Source organism: Tachysurus fulvidraco, chromosome 14, assembly GCF_022655615.1.
Source record: "Tachysurus fulvidraco isolate hzauxx_2018 chromosome 14, HZAU_PFXX_2.0, whole genome shotgun sequence".
Classification (NCBI taxonomy): domain Eukaryota; kingdom Metazoa; phylum Chordata; class Actinopteri; order Siluriformes; family Bagridae; genus Tachysurus; species Tachysurus fulvidraco.
The window spans coordinates 1359687-1377186 of NC_062531.1; the positions used below are offsets into that span (position 1 = coordinate 1359687).

General features: G+C 43.9%; 2 protein-coding genes across 4 annotated transcripts in view; both read left to right on the forward strand.

Moving 5' to 3' along the window:
- xpr1a (xenotropic and polytropic retrovirus receptor 1a) overlaps positions 1–8064 on the forward strand; it is a 53604-nt gene extending 45540 nt beyond the window's left edge. Inside the window, exons 11-15 of the mRNA XM_047799969.1 lie at positions 740–934; positions 4822–4988; positions 5146–5282; positions 5357–5578; positions 5910–8064. Of these exons, the coding sequence (XP_047655925.1) occupies positions 740–934; positions 4822–4988; positions 5146–5282; positions 5357–5578; positions 5910–5967 (779 nt within the window). The 3' untranslated portion in view covers positions 5968–8064. The remainder of the gene's footprint in view (positions 1–739; positions 935–4821; positions 4989–5145; positions 5283–5356; positions 5579–5909) is intronic.
- Positions 8065–14327: 6263 nt separating this feature from the next.
- sin3b (SIN3 transcription regulator family member B) overlaps positions 14328–17500 on the forward strand; it is a 13722-nt gene continuing 10549 nt past the window's right edge. Inside the window, exon 1 of one of the 3 annotated variants that reach the window (XM_047800319.1) lies at positions 14328–14856. In XM_047800319.1, the coding sequence (XP_047656275.1) occupies positions 14755–14856 (102 nt within the window). In that variant the 5' untranslated portion in view covers positions 14328–14754. The remainder of the gene's footprint in view (positions 14857–17500) is intronic. The other 2 variants (XM_047800318.1, XM_027168384.2) reach the window with 2 other exon arrangements.

The window sequence follows — 17500 nt, forward strand, 5'->3', positions numbered from 1 at the left end:
TCACTACTGACCCAGAACCAGATCACTGCTGACCCAGAACCAGATCACTACTGACCCAGAACCAGATCACTGCTGACTCGACAGAACCAGATCACTACTGACCCGACAGACCCAGATCACTACTGACCCAGAACCAGATCACTACTGACCCAGAACCAGATCACTACTGACCCAGAACCAGATCACTACTGACCCAGAACCAGATCACTGCTGACCCAGAACCAGATCACTACTGACCCAGAACCAGATCACTGCTGACTCGACAGAACCAGATCACTACTGACCCGACAGACCCAGATCACTACTGACCCGACAGAACCAGATCACTACTGACCCAGAACCAGATCACTGCTGACTCGACAGAACCAGATCACTGCTGACTCGACAGAACCAGATCACTACTGACCCGACAGACCCAGATCACTACTGACCCGACAGAACCAGATCACTACTGACCCAGAACCAGATCACTGCTGACCCAGAACCAGATCACTACTGACCCAGAACCAGATCACTGCTGACTCGACAGAACCAGATCACTACTGACCCGACAGACCCAGATCACTACTGACCCGACAGACCCAGATCACTACTGACCTAGAACCAGATCACTACTGACCCGACAGACCCAGATCACTACTGACCTAGAACCAGATCACTGCTGACCCGACAGAACCAGATCAAATCCTTACTGACAGAACATTATTGACCCAAAATGTGTGTGTGTGTGTGTGTACAGATGATAAGAAATGCAACAATTACTCGTACGGGCTGCGTGCCATCATCCAGTGTCTGCCTGCCTGGTTCCGATTCGTCCAGTGTCTCCGCCGTTACCGTGACACCAAACGAGCTTTTCCTCACCTGGTGAATGCTGGGAAATATTCCACAACCTTCTTTGTGGTGGCGTTTGCTGCCCTGTACAGCACACACAAAGGTAAGTGTTTTATACAACTACACACCTGGGATACACAACTACACACTGGGATACACAACTACACACTGAGATACACAACTACACACCTGGGATACACAACTACACACTCTGAGATACACAACTACACACCTGGGATACACAACTACACACCTGGGATACACAACTACACACTGGGATACACAACTACACACTGGGATACACAACTACACACTGGGATACACAACTACACACCTGGGATACACAACTACACACCTGGGATACACAACTACACACACTGAGATACACAACTACACACTGAGATACACAACTACACACTGGGATACACAACTACACACTGGGATACACAACTACACACTGAGATACACAACTACACACTCTGAGATACACAACTACACACCTGGGATACACAACTACACACCTGAGTTACACAACTACACACCTGGGATACACAACTACACACTGGGATACACAACTACACACCTGGGATACACAACTACACACCTGGGATACACAACTACACACCTGGGATACACAACTACACACTCTGAGATACACAACTACACACCTGGGATACACAACTACACACTCTGAGATACACAACTACACACCTGGGATACACAACTACACACCTGGGTTTACACAACTACACACCTGGGATACACAACTACACACCTGAGATACAAAACTACACACTGAGATACAAAACTACACACCTGAGATACACAACTACACACCTGAGATACACAACTACACACTCTGAGATACACAACTACACACCTGGGATACACAACTACACACTGGGATACACAACTACACACACTGGGATACACAACTACACACCTGAGATACACAACTACACACCTGGGATACACAACTACACACTCTGAGATACACAACTACACACTCTGAGATACACAACTACACACTCTGAGATACACAACTACACACTGGGATACACAACTACACACTGGGATACACAACTACACACCTGGGATACACAACTACACACCTGGGATACACAACTACACACCTGGGATACACAACTACACACTGGGATACACAACTACACACTGGGATACACAACTACACACCTGGGATACACAACTACACACCTGGGATACACAACTACACACTGGGATACACAACTACACACTGGGATACACAACTACACACTCTGAGATACACAACTACACACTGGGATACACAACTACACACCTGGGATACACAACTACACACTGGGATACACAACTACACACACTGGGATACACAACTACACATGTACACACTATGTACATGAACTGAAGGAGGTCACTGAACTAAATCACTTCCTCAGCAGACATTCTGGTGTCACTTTACTATAGAGTCTCATGTAGGGGGCGGGGCCTAATGACTGAAGGCGGAGTTTTACATTAAAGCTGATTTAGATGAGAAAAAATTCACACTTAATAGCTAGATTTCAGTGGGACAGTGTTTGTGACGGACTGTCGCTCTCTCGCTCTCTCGCTCTCTCTCTCTCTCGCTTTTTCTCGCATGCTGTCTTTCCTTCTGTTTTTTTTTCTCACTTTCTCTTTATATATCTCTGTATCTCACTCTGTGCGTCTCTCTGTCTTTTTCTCTCTCTTTATGTATATCTGCTCTCTCTCTCTCTCTCTCTCTCTCTCTCTCTCTCAGAACTCTTGTATCTTCTCAGAAACAGAACCGCAGTCCGAATCGATCACGGTTTAAAACGCTCCACTAAGCCTCTTGATCCTTTTTATTATTTATATACGGAGCAGTTATTTATTTATTTCTCGTAAATGTCGCCCTTTCAGACGAAACGCTTCTGAGCCGCTCTTTAACGTCTCTCTTCTCGTCTCTCGCCGAGTTCTTTCCTGCGTCGATTAGATTTCAGTCCCGCTGTCGGAGGCTGCAGGGTGAACGTGTGAGACTTCCTGTTTGTTATTCACTCAGACGGAGGAAATTCGTTCGGGTCGAAGTGGAGCCGCCGCACAGAGCTGCTGAGTCACTGCTGCAGAGCGATTCACTCCGAGCAGGCTTTTGTTTCCTCTCTAACGTCTTTAGGATCCGTTAGTAACGTTCACCTTCTTGGGAAATAACACAGAGACATTAAACACTAACACTGTGGATTTAATCTTAACACACACACACACACACACATACACACACACGCACACACAGTCTGATATTAACCCAAAACCCCAAAGTAAACAAACACATTTACATCTAAAACCTTTTCTGTTATATTTCATCATAATCATCAGCAAATGGATGATTTTCATCGTTTATAAGCGTTTTATTCTTCTAACACCGCAAGCTATAAAAATAACAACACTTCCTACTTTTATCCTTTTACGGTTGCAGTTAATCTTCTATGAAACGAGCGAGTTGTAGTTCTAGCTTCAGTTCTAGCCGTTATAAACACTCGCTCCCTTCAGCAGCCTCGCTTTATTCTCTGCTCCAGTTAATATGACAAAAACCCACAGAGTGTTAGATGGTGTTACAGAGAAGTGGAAACTCTTGTGTCTGTAAACTATTCCAGCTTTACGTCTGACGCCGGAGACTCCTTCCACACATCTGTCATAAACGTCTCCTTACAGATCGACGATCACACGTGTCGCACACGTACCTTCTGACCGATCAGAGAGCAGGACTGGATACAGAAGTGTGTGGAGCTTGTTGTTCTTTATACTGACCATTTTGCACTAGAAAGTTGATTGAGTCACTCAGGTGTGTGTGTGTGTGTGTGTGTGTGTGTGTGTGTGTGTGTGTGTGTGTGTGTGTGTGTGTGTGTGGTGCAGTGTTCAAAAAAATGTTCCCTCTACAGATGTGAAGATAAAAGGAAGAAGCTGATGTGAGAGGCAGGGTGCAGTAGGTGAGAGAGAGAGAGAGAGAGAGAGAGAGAGAGAGAGAGCATAAAAGAGGATGGAGTGGTGTGGGTGGAGGAGGCGGGGCTGTAATTGCTCGCCCGCAGTGAGACAGACGAGTGTGTGACGCTTCAGGAATACGGATGAGGCTCCGACCGAGAGCGGATCCTTTATGTAAAGTCCTTTGTGATTGCCTTTTTCACGCCTTATTTGTTTTCCAGTCGTTTCACCGCCAGCTGTAATTTGTTCTTTGATGTGAAGCTCCCTTGAGATTTGATCAGAATGAAAATCTGCTTCTGTTATCGTCGTAAAAATCGCATTTAATCTCCTTGGAATCAGAGCTGGAGATTCTCACAGTTCTTCCTCTTTGTGTTTTCTGTGTGTTTAAGACAAGGCTCCAGCCGAACGACGGCGAAGTCGAGCTCATGACGCACACGTCCCTTTAAGTCCAGCTGTCATAAAGACAACAGATTATTCTGGTCCCTGTGTTTCTAAATGTAAAGGACGTACTTTTACAATCGGTTTTGCAGAACATTAATGAAAAAAGTTAGTTCCTTTGCTCACTGACTGTATGTCAGAGCAGCGATAAACACTCATCCGTTCAACAGTCACTCTGTTATTTCTCTAAACGTTAATATGATACGAAAAAAAGGAAATCTCTGTTTGTCATGTTACTGAGAATCTGTAAAGAAGTATAAATGAAGATGTGACATCTGTCTGTCTGTCTGTCTGTCTGTCTGTCTGTCTGTCTGTGGCTTGATGCAAAAACACACAAATAAATGAAGAGTGTGTCTTGTGTATTAACGTTTTTATATTTAATTTATTAACTAAAACTTAGTTGTGCACGAAGGTCATTCGTTAATGATGAACTGTCGCCACCTGGTGGACGCTGTGAGAACAACATGCGCCTGTAATGGCGCTTGATCTATATGATGATGGGGAAGGATAGATGAGTGTACAGATGGAGTGACCTTCTCACGCTCTCTCTCACTCTCTCTCTCTCTGTGTCCCACTCTCTCTCAGATCAGGATGATGCAGATTCCGAGGCATTCCTTTACCTGCTAATCGTCTTCTCCACCATCAGTTCTCTCTACACACTGATCTGGGATCTGAAGATGGACTGGGGTTTGTTTGACCGCAACGCCGGTGAGAACACCTTCCTCCGGGAGGAGATCGTTTACCCACAGAAGGTAACACACACACACACACACACACACACACACACACACACACCTAACAGCCCTTTAACCCATGGGTGTCTTAATTTGACCAGATAATTATACATCTGATCATTTTTCATCATGATACAAAGATGAAAGTGATGACATCACTTCCTGTTCCCTGTAGGCGTATTATTACTGCGCCATTGTGGAGGACGTGATCCTGCGTTTTTCCTGGACTCTTCAGATCGCTCTGACCAACTTCACACACGTCTCCTCTGCTGATATTGTGGCCACCGCTCTCGCCCCACTGGAGGTGTTCAGGTATTCACACACACACACACACACACACACACAGTGCAGAACACCTGCTCCATATTGTTATCTGTGTGTTGTAGGCGTTTTGTGTGGAACTTTTTCCGTCTGGAGAACGAGCACCTGAATAACTGCGGTGAGTTCCGGGCGGTGAGAGACATCTCCGTGGCTCCACTGAACGCCGACGATCAGACGCTGCTGGAGCAGATGATGGACCACGAGGATGGAGTCAAACACCGGCAGGGGAAGAAGACCTGGAGGCGGAGCTACAGCCTCACACTGCGCCGCCCACTGCTGCACTCCCAGTACGTCCCCATCGACCCTCAGAACCCTGGGGTTACATTGTAGTCAACACTCTAGGCTTAGAACTGAACCACCACCGCAGTGCACTAAAGCAGAGAGGAGCAGAAGAACAGAAGTAGTGATAGCGGGCAGAGCTTCTATCGATAACAATCCTTAGTGATTGTTGCTATGGTAACAATGTCACATTAGGGTATTAGGTCACCCATACCCGATGGCATCGGTGTGCAAACAGGATGTTGTGATTATCTGTTAATATTACATTGTGTGTGTCTGTGTGTGTCTGTGTGTGTGTGTGTGTGTCTGTGTGTGTCTGTGTGTGTGTGTGTGTCACAGGTCCAAGAAGGACACCAAGGTGCTGATCGACGACACCGACGACGAAGCCTTCAGCTGAACAACACAAAGACGTTCCACCACTGAAGACACACACACAGACAAACACACACACACACACACACACAGGGTACTGTTATTTTTAATTTGTTGTTAGTTTTTATATTAGTTTAGTTTTTTTAAGAATTTATTAATGACATTGTTTACAAAAGTAATAATAATAAGCATTACAAATCTACAGGAAGTGACATTACAGTGAAGAACTGAAATGCAACAATAACACACACACTGTGTGAACTTCAGCACACACACACACACACACACACACACACACACACTTTAATACTGACAGCGTGTTTTTTCTATTTGTGCATTTTGTAATTTCTTCTTCACAGAGCACTTGCAGGGAAAGTGCACATGGGCACCATGTTCACCACGCAGGGCCGCCTCACTTCTTCTTCTTTTCATTTCTTTTTTTAACTTTATTTATTGTTCACGTTCTTAAGAGCCAGACTGACCTACTGACGCTTTTTAAGAAGTCAGATTTCCATCAAAACCTAGCAAGTGACGTAGGAAAGGTTTCGTCCCGAACCGCTCACTGTCCTGCCGAGCCTAGCATGAGTAGTCGCTCCTCCTCCTGACATAAATTACACCGGGATTAAAACTAATAATAATCAGCCATAACATGAAAGCACAGCCGTCGAGTGAAGCAGGTGGTGGCGGCACCATCGGGCTTGTAATAATGCACTTATACTGTAGCGCACACCTCGGAACTACACCTTTGGATCCGGTGTTAAAACCCTTTACTGAAATTAGTCGACATAACTGTTTTGTTAGGTTTTTACATTTGAGGGCAGAGTCTTAGTGATGATGTCATTCTTTATGATGTGAGCTAGAAAGTCTGCTCTGTACCAGTCTTTTATCTGGTGTGATGTAGGGTGGGTGTAGGAGGAACCTTCGTTACCAACATGTGGCGTATAAAGGCGGAGCCTTCCGTATGAGCAATTTAATGAGGTGGGTCTTTGTGGGAGGAGTCTCAGTTTTAGCTGGTCAGGGTTGTAGGGTGGAGCTTTTCAGATGTTGACATGGAGCCCAGTGCTTTGAAGGTGGAGCCTTTACAAATGGGTGGAGACTCTACTTTAGACGACCAACGTTTACACCAGCGCTGTACAAACTGCTAGTGTTCAGTGTTTTGTGCGGTTTGGGACGAAGCCACTAATTACCTTTAGTGTACGTGTTAGAATTAAGTTTATTATTCATTTGTATTATTTTCAACAACAATGAGGATAAAAAAAAAAGCAACAAAATGTAATGTTGTTATAATGTTAGAATAAGTTGTCATTTATTCTTCAACACACACACACACACACACACACTTACAGAAGAACGACAATGAGGTCTGGATGGGGTGTGAGTGTGATCATGCTGCTTCTCACACACATACACACACACACACACACACAAGCAAAAACACATACTCATGTTGGGAGGGGTGTGTGTTTCATCCCTAACCACAAGTTATTCAGCTGTCTGACTGTTAGCACCCGCGCTAATGTTGTCATGGTTATTGTTAAAATCTGTTAAATCTCGGGTTTAGCAGTTTGCGAGCACAATCTCTCTCTCTCTCTCTCTCTCTCTCTCTCTCTCTCTCTCTCTCTCTCTCTCCATCATTCCTTTTCCCTATATGTCACTATTTTTGCTTCTCATCATTGACGTGTCACTCACGAAAGAGTTGATTCACATCGTTCACTTACAAAGAGTCGACTCATGTGAGTCTTTAATTTTTAATCGTTTTTGTAAATCTAAGCCATTCTCTTATTCTTGGAAATTAAATTTAGTTAATCTCATAATGACTTATTTTATTTTTTATTATTTACAAAAAAAAACTTCTTATCGCTCAGAATATCAGAAACATCAAAATATCAAAAACTTCATTGAGCCATTTGGGAGTCAAAAGAGTCGACTCTTCTTGGTGAGCCGTGCCAAATGAATCGATTCGTGGCTAGAGTGAATCATACTGGTTGACTTGTTCTGTAACTTTGTGTTTCACTTACACACATATACACACGTATGTAACGTCGGTCTCGAAGGTGAACAGTCAGTGTGTGAAAAAAAAGGCATTATGGGAAAAAAAAAGCAGATGTTTATGGACATTTTAGAAGAATGTGTGCTATTTTTCTTCACAAGTCTAAAAGAATTAATCTTTTTTTACAGAGTCATAAATGATCCGCTGACACCAACCACCAAAGAGCTTCTCTGCTATCACACACATACACACACACACACACACACACACACACACACACCTGCTAATTCTGTCGTTGCTGTGCCAGTGCTTGTCTCAACTGCATGCTTCGATGTTTCCCATGTAAATAGACGTAACTTATTTTCTATAGGAATGATGGGTAATTTATTGTCTCGTTATTTATGGATAGAACAGTATTACGATTAGCGACGCGACTCTCGAGTCTCGCGCGTGACGCCTTTGTGACTGTGGAAATGTTGACTCCTTCCATTCCACGTGCCATTTCATTACTTAGGTCTTTGTTTTTCTGAAAGATTCCTGGGTCGACAAAGAAAATAATGAAATTTGATTTAATAATTTACGATTAGTTAACATTAGCTTCTATAATATTAGCCAGCTAGCAAAGAAGACGCTTGTTAGATAACTCATGCGTTTGTGTGTTTGATGTTGTTCACTGATTCAGTCATTAAAATGACAAAGAAAATAGAGTCATTAAATAGAGCCAACAAAAGAAATATGGCTGCTGGCGATAAACTAGATAAAGATCCAATCTAACTAGCAGAGACGACGACAAAGCCGAACAACCTCAGAAATGAAACGCAACCTTGACAAAAGTCGACATTTTCTCAAATACTGAACACAATCCATTACTTTTCCAAAAGTATCACGATTGCGCAATATCACAGTTAGCCAGATTTCTCCTGGTTAATTAGCGAGTCCTTGTTTCAACTACGCAAAGTTTAGCATTTTAAGGACGTCGTCTAGCTACTCGCTAACTCTAGCTACGGCTAAAGGAGTGAAATGATGTTTTGTGTTTTATTAATTTGCTAAAATACAGTATTGAGAAATGCGAATGTAAATATCGTCTTCATGGGTCCGTGTTTCGGTCACATGGTAAAGGAAGGTGTGATGAATATCCGTGAGCGTCGAGCGTCCGCTCGCTCTGCCGTGTGAACCTCTGAAACGTGAGGGTCGTTTTTTTGTACATTACATTTTTATACATCTACAAGCTCTGACATCGTGTGTGTTCTCACGGGGGGAGGGGCATCAGTCTGTGTCGGGTTCTGTGCACGCTAAACCTACGATGTTACGTGCTTGTTGATATTTCTGCATCTTTTCTATCTCGATGTTGTGTCTGTTTCTTACTTTCCAGACTGTGACGATGTTTGTTAGTTAATCGATGGATAATATTAATGATAGGTAGATAAATAAAGCGTTGTGTGTTCGACGGAGAAGAAAAACGCGTCCCGCGGAGTTGTGTGTAAACGTGGAGTGAACTATGATACTTGTAAGCGATGCTCTTGTTTCTATTTCTGTACAACACTTTGGTGATGATGTCATAACTTGGTTTTATAAACCACGCCTATTTTTAAAACCTGCATCAGTCTCTGAGTTTTTTATTTCAGCACACAGATCACAGGACTTTCACTTAACTGCACTAATTCACTTACCCCCTACACCCTACTCACTACATAACCCTACACCCTACTCACTACATAACCCTACACCCTACTCACTACCTAACCCTACACCTTACTCACTATTTACCCCTACACCCTACTCACTACATAACCCTACACCCTACTCACTACCTAACCCTACACCTTACTCACTATTTACCCCTACACCCTACTCACTACTTAACCCTACACCCTACTCACTACCTAACCCTACACCCTACTCACTACTTAACATTTCTCACAATTTACCCCTACACCCTACTCACTACTTAACCCTATACCCTACTCACTACCTAACCTTACACCCTACTCACTATTTACCCCTATAACCTACTCGCTACTTAACATTACTCACTATTTACCCCTACACCCTACTCACTACTTAACCCTATACCCTACTCATTACTTAACTCTATACCCTACTCACTACCCAACCCTACACCCTACTCACTATTTACCCCTACACCCTACTCACTACTTAACATTACTCACTACTTAACCGTACACCCTACTCACTACTTAACCCTATAACCTACTCACTACTTAGCCCTATACCCTACTCACTACTTAACCCTACACCCTACTCACTACTTAACCCTATACCCTACTCACTACTTAACCCTACACCCTACTCACTACTTAACCCTATACCCTACTCACTACTTAACCCTATACCCTACTCACTACTTAAACCTACACAAGTCTGAGGTGCCTTCTAATGATGTTCCCTAAGGGAAACATGTATATCGAGAAAAGCAGAGGTCCTAGAACTGATCCTTGAGGGACCCCATAATTGACTGGCAATAAACTGGAGGATTGACCATTTAATTTTACAGAATGGTATGGATCAGACAAGCTTTCTAGGAGAATGTTGTGGTCTATAGTGTCGAATGCAGCACTAAGGTCAAGTAGAACTAATAGTGACATGCAGTCTTGGTCCGAAGCTAAGAACAAGTCGTTTGTAACTTTTAACAAATGCTGTTTCTGTACTATGATGGGACTCTCAATACTCTCACTACACCCTACTCACTACTTAGCCCATACACCCTACTTACACCCTACTCACTACTTGCCCCCTACACCCTACTTACTACCTACCCCCTATTACCTACTCACTACTTACCCCCTACACCCTACTCACTACTTGCTTCCTCCACCATACTCACTAATTACCCCCTATTACCTACTCACTACTTACCCCTACACCCTACTCACTACTTGCTTCCTCCACCCTACTTACTACTTACCCCCTATTCCCTACTCACTACTTACCCCTACACCCTACTCACTACTTGCTTCCTCCACCCTACTCACTACTTGCTTCCTCTACCCTACTCACTACTTACCCCCTACTCACTACTTACCCCTACACCCTACTCACTACTTGCTTCCTACATCCTACTCACTACTTACACCTACACCCTACTCACTACTTACTCCTACACCCTACTCACTACTTACCCCTACTCACTACTTACTCCTACACCCTACTCACTACTTGCTTCCTATTCCCTACTCACTACTTACCCCTACACCCTACTCACTACTTACCACCTACACCCTACTCACTACTTGCTTCTCAGTCCCAATACCCTACACGCTTCCTACATCCACTCACTGCCTACTTACTGCCTATTACCTATACCCTACTAGCTCCTTACACCCTACTCACTTCCTACACCCTACTCACCTCTCATTTTCTGACTGATGGTCTAACACTAGCTGATTAATACCCTACCCCCTCACTTTTTTATATACGCCTGACTCACTCACGCTCCCTCTTATCCAGAGCGACTTATAGAAGAATTCGGAAGTCTGAATTCATCCATACTGCTTCACTGGGACACAGTAACAATACCATCAGCTCTTTTCTTCTCTTGCTTTCTTCCTGTCCTGATAACTTCATCACTCCATTGCTTCCTCACTAGATTTCAGCCTTTCCTCCTCTTACTTCACTCCCTACTTCCTCTGTTCTTTTTCCTGCTTCCTCGTTTACTACCTTATATCTCCATGCACACTCCTTTCCTTTTTTTTTTTTACCTCCCTCACTGTCACACATTTACTCGCCTTTCTGTCTTCTTTCGTGTTCCATTATCTATCTTTATGATTCAGTATCTTCTTTTATTCACTACTAGTTCCTTAATCGCTTTCACACTTCCTCTCTCACTTCCCTCACTTTACTTCTTACTTTTTCAGAAAACCAAATCACAGATCTTTGGATTTTAACCTGTTCTAAATAAATAGTTACGAGTGATGCCTTGGCCTTTAGGTGTGTGAACACAGAAACGTAAATTAGTTGGGTGCAAAAGTTTGTCCCCCCCATTATTTACACACTCTTGTTTTTACAATCTATCCACAGGGGTTGCAAACCAGTGACTTCTGTGTCGGTCTCAAGAGTGAAGATGACAGAAAGCATACGGTGAGTTGTACACAGGGTTAGACATGAGGGAAGGTGAGGAGGACTTGTACAGATTAGAGATGGAAAGGTGCTGACAGGTGAGGACAGTGTGCAGAGAAGATGGAAGGAGTATTTTGAAGAGCTGATTTGTGAGGAAAATGACAGGGAAAGACTGGAGGAAGAGGCGAATAGGATGAAGTGAGGAAGGATCTGAGGAGAATCAAGAGTGGAAAGGCTGTTGGTACAGACGACACCTTAGGAGGGGTCAATGAGAGACAGCAGTGCAGTTTGTATCTAGATTGTTCAGCAGGATTTTAGAGAGAGAGAAGATACCTGATGAATGGAGGAGAAGTGTTCTATAGCTGATCATTAAGAACAAGGGATCTGTAGCAACTACAGAGGTATAAAGTCACACAATGAAGCTGTGGGAAAGAGTAGTGGATGCTAGGGATAAGAAAGGAAGTGGATATTTGTGAGCAGCAGTATGGCTTCATGCCCAGAAAAAGCACAACTGATGCAGTTTTTGCACTGAGAATGTTAATGGAGAAGTACAGAGATGGTCAGAAGGAGTCGCACTGCGTCCTCGTGGATTCAGAGAAAGCGTATGACCGGGTGACGATGAGAAGAGCTACGGTACTGTATGAGGATGTCAGGAGTAGCAGAGAAGTACATCAGAGGAGTTTAGGATGTGTATGAGAGGAGTATGAGAGAAGTGAGATGTGCTGATGGTCAGACAGAGGAGTTCAGGGTGGAGGTGGGGATACATCAAGGATCGGCTTTGAGTCCTTTCTTGTTTGCTGTGGTGATGGACAGGTTTTTTTAATCATTGCAGTAAATATTAAATAAAAATAAATAAATCTTAGAGGTGTAAAAAAGATGAGGGTCATTAAGAATGATGGGAAAATGTTTTATTGAGAGGATCCAGAGATTTTACACAAGTAATAAATATTCAATTCAATTCAAATTTATTTGTATAGCGCTTTTTACAATGGACATTGTCCCAAAGCAGCTTTACAGAACATAAACATAGAACAGAAGATAAATATAAAGAATAATATAAAGATTAATATAATACAAAATTCTAGATTAATATTAGATATATTTAAATGTGTATGTATTTATCCCCAATGAACAAGTCTGAGGTGATTCAGGTGACTGTGGGGAGGAAAAACTCCCTTAGATGGTAAAGGAAGGAACCTTGAGAGGAACCAGACTCAAAGGGGAACCTCATCCTCATCTGGGTGACACTGGGGGTGTGATTATATATATACAGTCTGATAAATGTTGTGTTGATGAGGAGGTTGTTGTCCTTAAAGACCACATGGAGTTCACATCTCCTCTTTAGTATCGCAGAGTCTAACTGGAGCTGGTAGATCTGTAGATGCCTCAGGATTCTCAGAGTCGGCCTCGTCTCAGTGGAGGTCCAAAATCTTCATCGCACGGAAGACGATCAGAGCTGGTACAATTTCTGGATGCCTCGGGATGGGTAGAAAGAGAGAAGCAGTGGATAGGAATTAATGTAGCTACTGTTCATAATATTAACAAGTCTAATGCAAGTTAGAGCACAGTATTATGGGACGTATTATGTGTACGCCTGACTAAAGAGGTGAGTTTTTAATCTACATTTAAACAGGGAAAGTGTGTCTGAGCCCCGAACACTATCAGGAAGACTGTTATAAAGTTTGGGAATAAATAAGAAAACGCTCTACCACCTTTAGTAGACTTAGATATTCTGGGAACTAGCAGAAGTCCTGAGTTTTGTGATCTCAGAGAGCGTGAAGGATTGTACAACCCTTGGACCCTTGTACAACCGGACACATTAAACGCCTTGTTATTATAAATAATTAAACATGCCTGTTGTATTTTATACTTTATTAAGCTGTGATTAAAGTATTACATCATATTTGTTTTTATACATCAATAATATAGAAATCCTTCTAAATGTTTATGCATTAAATCATTTGTAAACTTGTCAGTCACGTTATTATAAAGATAAATCTGAGTAAAGTAAACATTTATTTTAAATGCTGGGAAATTTTAGTTGTATTTTTATATAGCTTTTATATAGCTAACATTTTTGTGTGCAGTTTTACATCAATCTTTTTTTTTAAATAAGCACAAACACAAAGACAAAAACAAAAAAATAAACACAATAAACACAAAAATAAACATAAATAAACACAAAAACAAACACAAAAACAAACAAAATCCATTCAGAGATTCAGAATCTCAGACACTGTAAGTTTGGGCTTTGCACGCATGCGCGTTTGGGCCTCCCACGTCCCATCGATCTCCGCCCCATTCGTGCGTGCACATGCGCAGTCCGAGCCCCTCTCTCCCTCCCCGTCACCCGCGCGCTCAGCTGCGGCCAGATTTAAAGAGACAGACGCAGATTATTTGTTAGTTTTAAATCATCATAATAATCATCCGGAAATAATAATAATAGAGATTTCTGAGGCGGAAACGGTCCGGTGTTGTCGGTGTGTTTGTGTGCGCTAAACGGCGGGTTTGTAAACACAATGCTCGGTTAGTTGGTGTAGTTTTGGAGGTCCGACATTTGTCTTTCTTTCCCTGTTTATTTTTCCTCTCAGCAGCGACTGAAGCAGCAGCAGCAGCTAAAACAAGGCGCCCGGGCGAAACGACCCCGGTCGTGTTGGTGACTTTCCCGGATCTGTTGTACACAGTTACACACACAATAATCCGGTTTGTGTGGCTGCTGCTGCTGCTGCTGCTGCTCTGAGCACAATGGCGAAAATTCAGGCTCCCAGCAGCACGAAGCACATCAACCAGATCCAGGACAAAGCGTTCAGTGCTCACAAACACCAGCAACACTTTCAGAAACTGAAGGTAAGACGCAGTGAAAACACACTTTTCTTTTCCTCACTGCACCATTGTTGTGCTGCTGAAGCCTGAACACCAGCTCCTGGCTTTAGCTTTAGCGTTAGCTTCACCCCTCAGACGTGAACCGTCCGCAGGCTGAAACTTTACTGTTCGTTTGATTTATTTCACTAAAACCTCTCTAAATGTTCGGCCCGTGTGAGTGTGTGTGTGTGTGTGTGTGTGTGAGAGAGAGAGAGAGATAAGGACAGTTGTAGCTGGTGATCATGATGGTGATCATGTGCTGCAGGAGCAGTTTAGCTTCTCTTGCTTCAGCTAACTCACTTTTCTTTCTGTCTTTCATTTGTGTCACACGACAAAAATACCCGCACTGATCTTTTGTTCACTCTTTGTTCACGCACCACTTTTAGCTCTTCGTCATCACACTCATCTCACCGTGATCGGTTTTAGCTGTTCGTCTGGGTTTTTATTAACATCACCAGGAGTAACGGGAAACCTATAAAACCTATAGAGCTTAGCTGTTCTTCGGGGCAGTTAGCTGTCCGTTTGGGCTCTTTGGGGCGGTTAGCTGTCCGTTTGGGCTCTTTGGGGGCAGATAGCTGTCCGTTTGGGCTCTTTGGGGCAGATAGCTGTCCGTTTGGGCTCTTTGGGGGCAGATAGCTGTCCGTTTGGGCTCTTTGGGGGCAGATAGCTGTCCGTTTGGGCTCTTTGGGGGCAGATAGCTGTCCGTTTGGGCTCTTAGGGGGCAGATAGCTGTCCGTTTGGGCTCTTTGGGGGCAGATAGCTGTCTGTTTGGGCTCTTTGGGGGCAGATAGCGGTCCGTTTGGGCTCTTTGGGGGCAGATAGCTGTCCGTTTGGGCTCTTAGGGGGCAGATAGCTGTCCGTTTGGGCTCTTAGGGGGCAGATAGCTGTCCGTTTGGGCTCTTCGGGGCGGTTAGCTGTCCGTTTGGGCTCTTCGGGGCGGTTAGCTGTCCGATTGGGCTCTTCGGGGCGGTTAGCTGTCCGATTGGGCTCTTCGGGGCGGTTAGCTGTCCGTTTGGGCTCGTTGGGGCAGGTTAGCTGCCCGTTTGGGCTCGTCGGGGCAGGTTAGCTGCCCGTTTGGGCTCGTCGGGGCAGGTTAGCTGCCCGTTTGGGCCCGTCGGGGCAGGTTAGCTGCCCGTTTGGGCCCGTCGGGGCAGGTTAGCTGCCCGTTTGGGCCCGTCGGGGCGGTTAGCTGTCCGTTTGGGCCCGTCGGGGCGGGTTAGCTGCCCGTTTGGGCCCGTCGGGGCGGGTTAGCTGCCCGTTTGGGCCCGTCGGGGCGGTTTAGCTGTTCATCTTGCAGTGGTTTGTTTCAGTGTTCTTAACAGTCAGGGCACTTTCACCTTTTTTGTTTGGTCCTTGAGAAAACCCTTGAACTGTTTGTGTGGTTTCTACCAACACTGTGTGAGCTGTTCACTGTAGCGTTCATTGTTTTCACTGTTCACTCATTTTTCATGATGTCCTCAATGGTTTTAACTGTTCATCTCATGAGTTGTCCATTTGTGCTTTTATAAATAAGAAAAGAGCTGTTTCAGCTGTTCTTCAGGACACATGACCCCGCATGCTGTTCAGTTTAGGTTTAATAACACACTAAGCTGTTATAGGTGTGTGTGTGTGTGTGTGTGTGTGTGTGTGTGTGTGTGTGTGTGTGTGTGTGTGTGTAAGAAGAGTGTTCACTTGGGCCTTAAACATTTAACTGTTCTCTTGAAGTTTGAAACACTTTGCTGATTTGGCTGTTCTTTCTTTGGAGCCACTCAGTGTTCAGCTACATGCATTTAAAGAAACTCTCTGTCTGATTAACACTGTTATCAAGCTGTTCACTGCACTGCAAGAGTTAGAGCTGTTAGCTGTTCACTGCACTGTAAGAGTTCGAGCTGTTAGCTGTTCACTGCACTGCAAGAGTTCGAGCTGTTAGCTGTTCACTGCACTGCAAGAGTTCGAGCTGTTAGCTGTTCACTGCACTGCAAGAGTTAGAGCTGTTAGCTGTTCACTGCACTGCAAGAGTTAGAGCTGTTAGCTGTTCACTGCACTGCAAGAGTTAGAGCTGTTAGCTGTTCACTGCACTGCAAGAGTTAGAGCTGTTAGCTGTTCACTGCACTGCAAGAGTTAGAGCTGTTAGCTGTTCACTGCACTGCAAGAGTTAGAGCTGTTAGCTGTTCACTGCACTGCAAGAGTTAGAGCTGTTAGCTGTTCACTGCACTGCAAGAGTTAGAGCTGTTCACTGCACTGTAAGAGTTCGAGCTGTTAGCTGTTCACTGCACTGTAAGAGTTCGAGCTGTTAGCTGTTCACTGCACTGTAAGAGTTCGAGCCGTTAGCTGTTCACTGCACTGTAAGAGTTCGAGCTGTTAGCTGTTCACTGCACTGTAAGAGTTCGAGCTGTTAGCTGTTCACTGCACTGTAAGAGTTCAAGCTGTTAGCTGTTCACTTGGACCATAAAAAACATTTTCTTATAACTAAAGTGAAGAAAACACATTTAGCTGTTCGCTCTCGCTCTTATGACACACCCTACAGTTTTAGCTGTTGGTTTGGTGTTTACCACCAAATGACCGGCCCAGAACAGTCAGAACCGCTCATGATGTGTTCATAGCAAACATGAACAGCTTGTAGAGTTATTACAATAAAAAGAACAGCCAA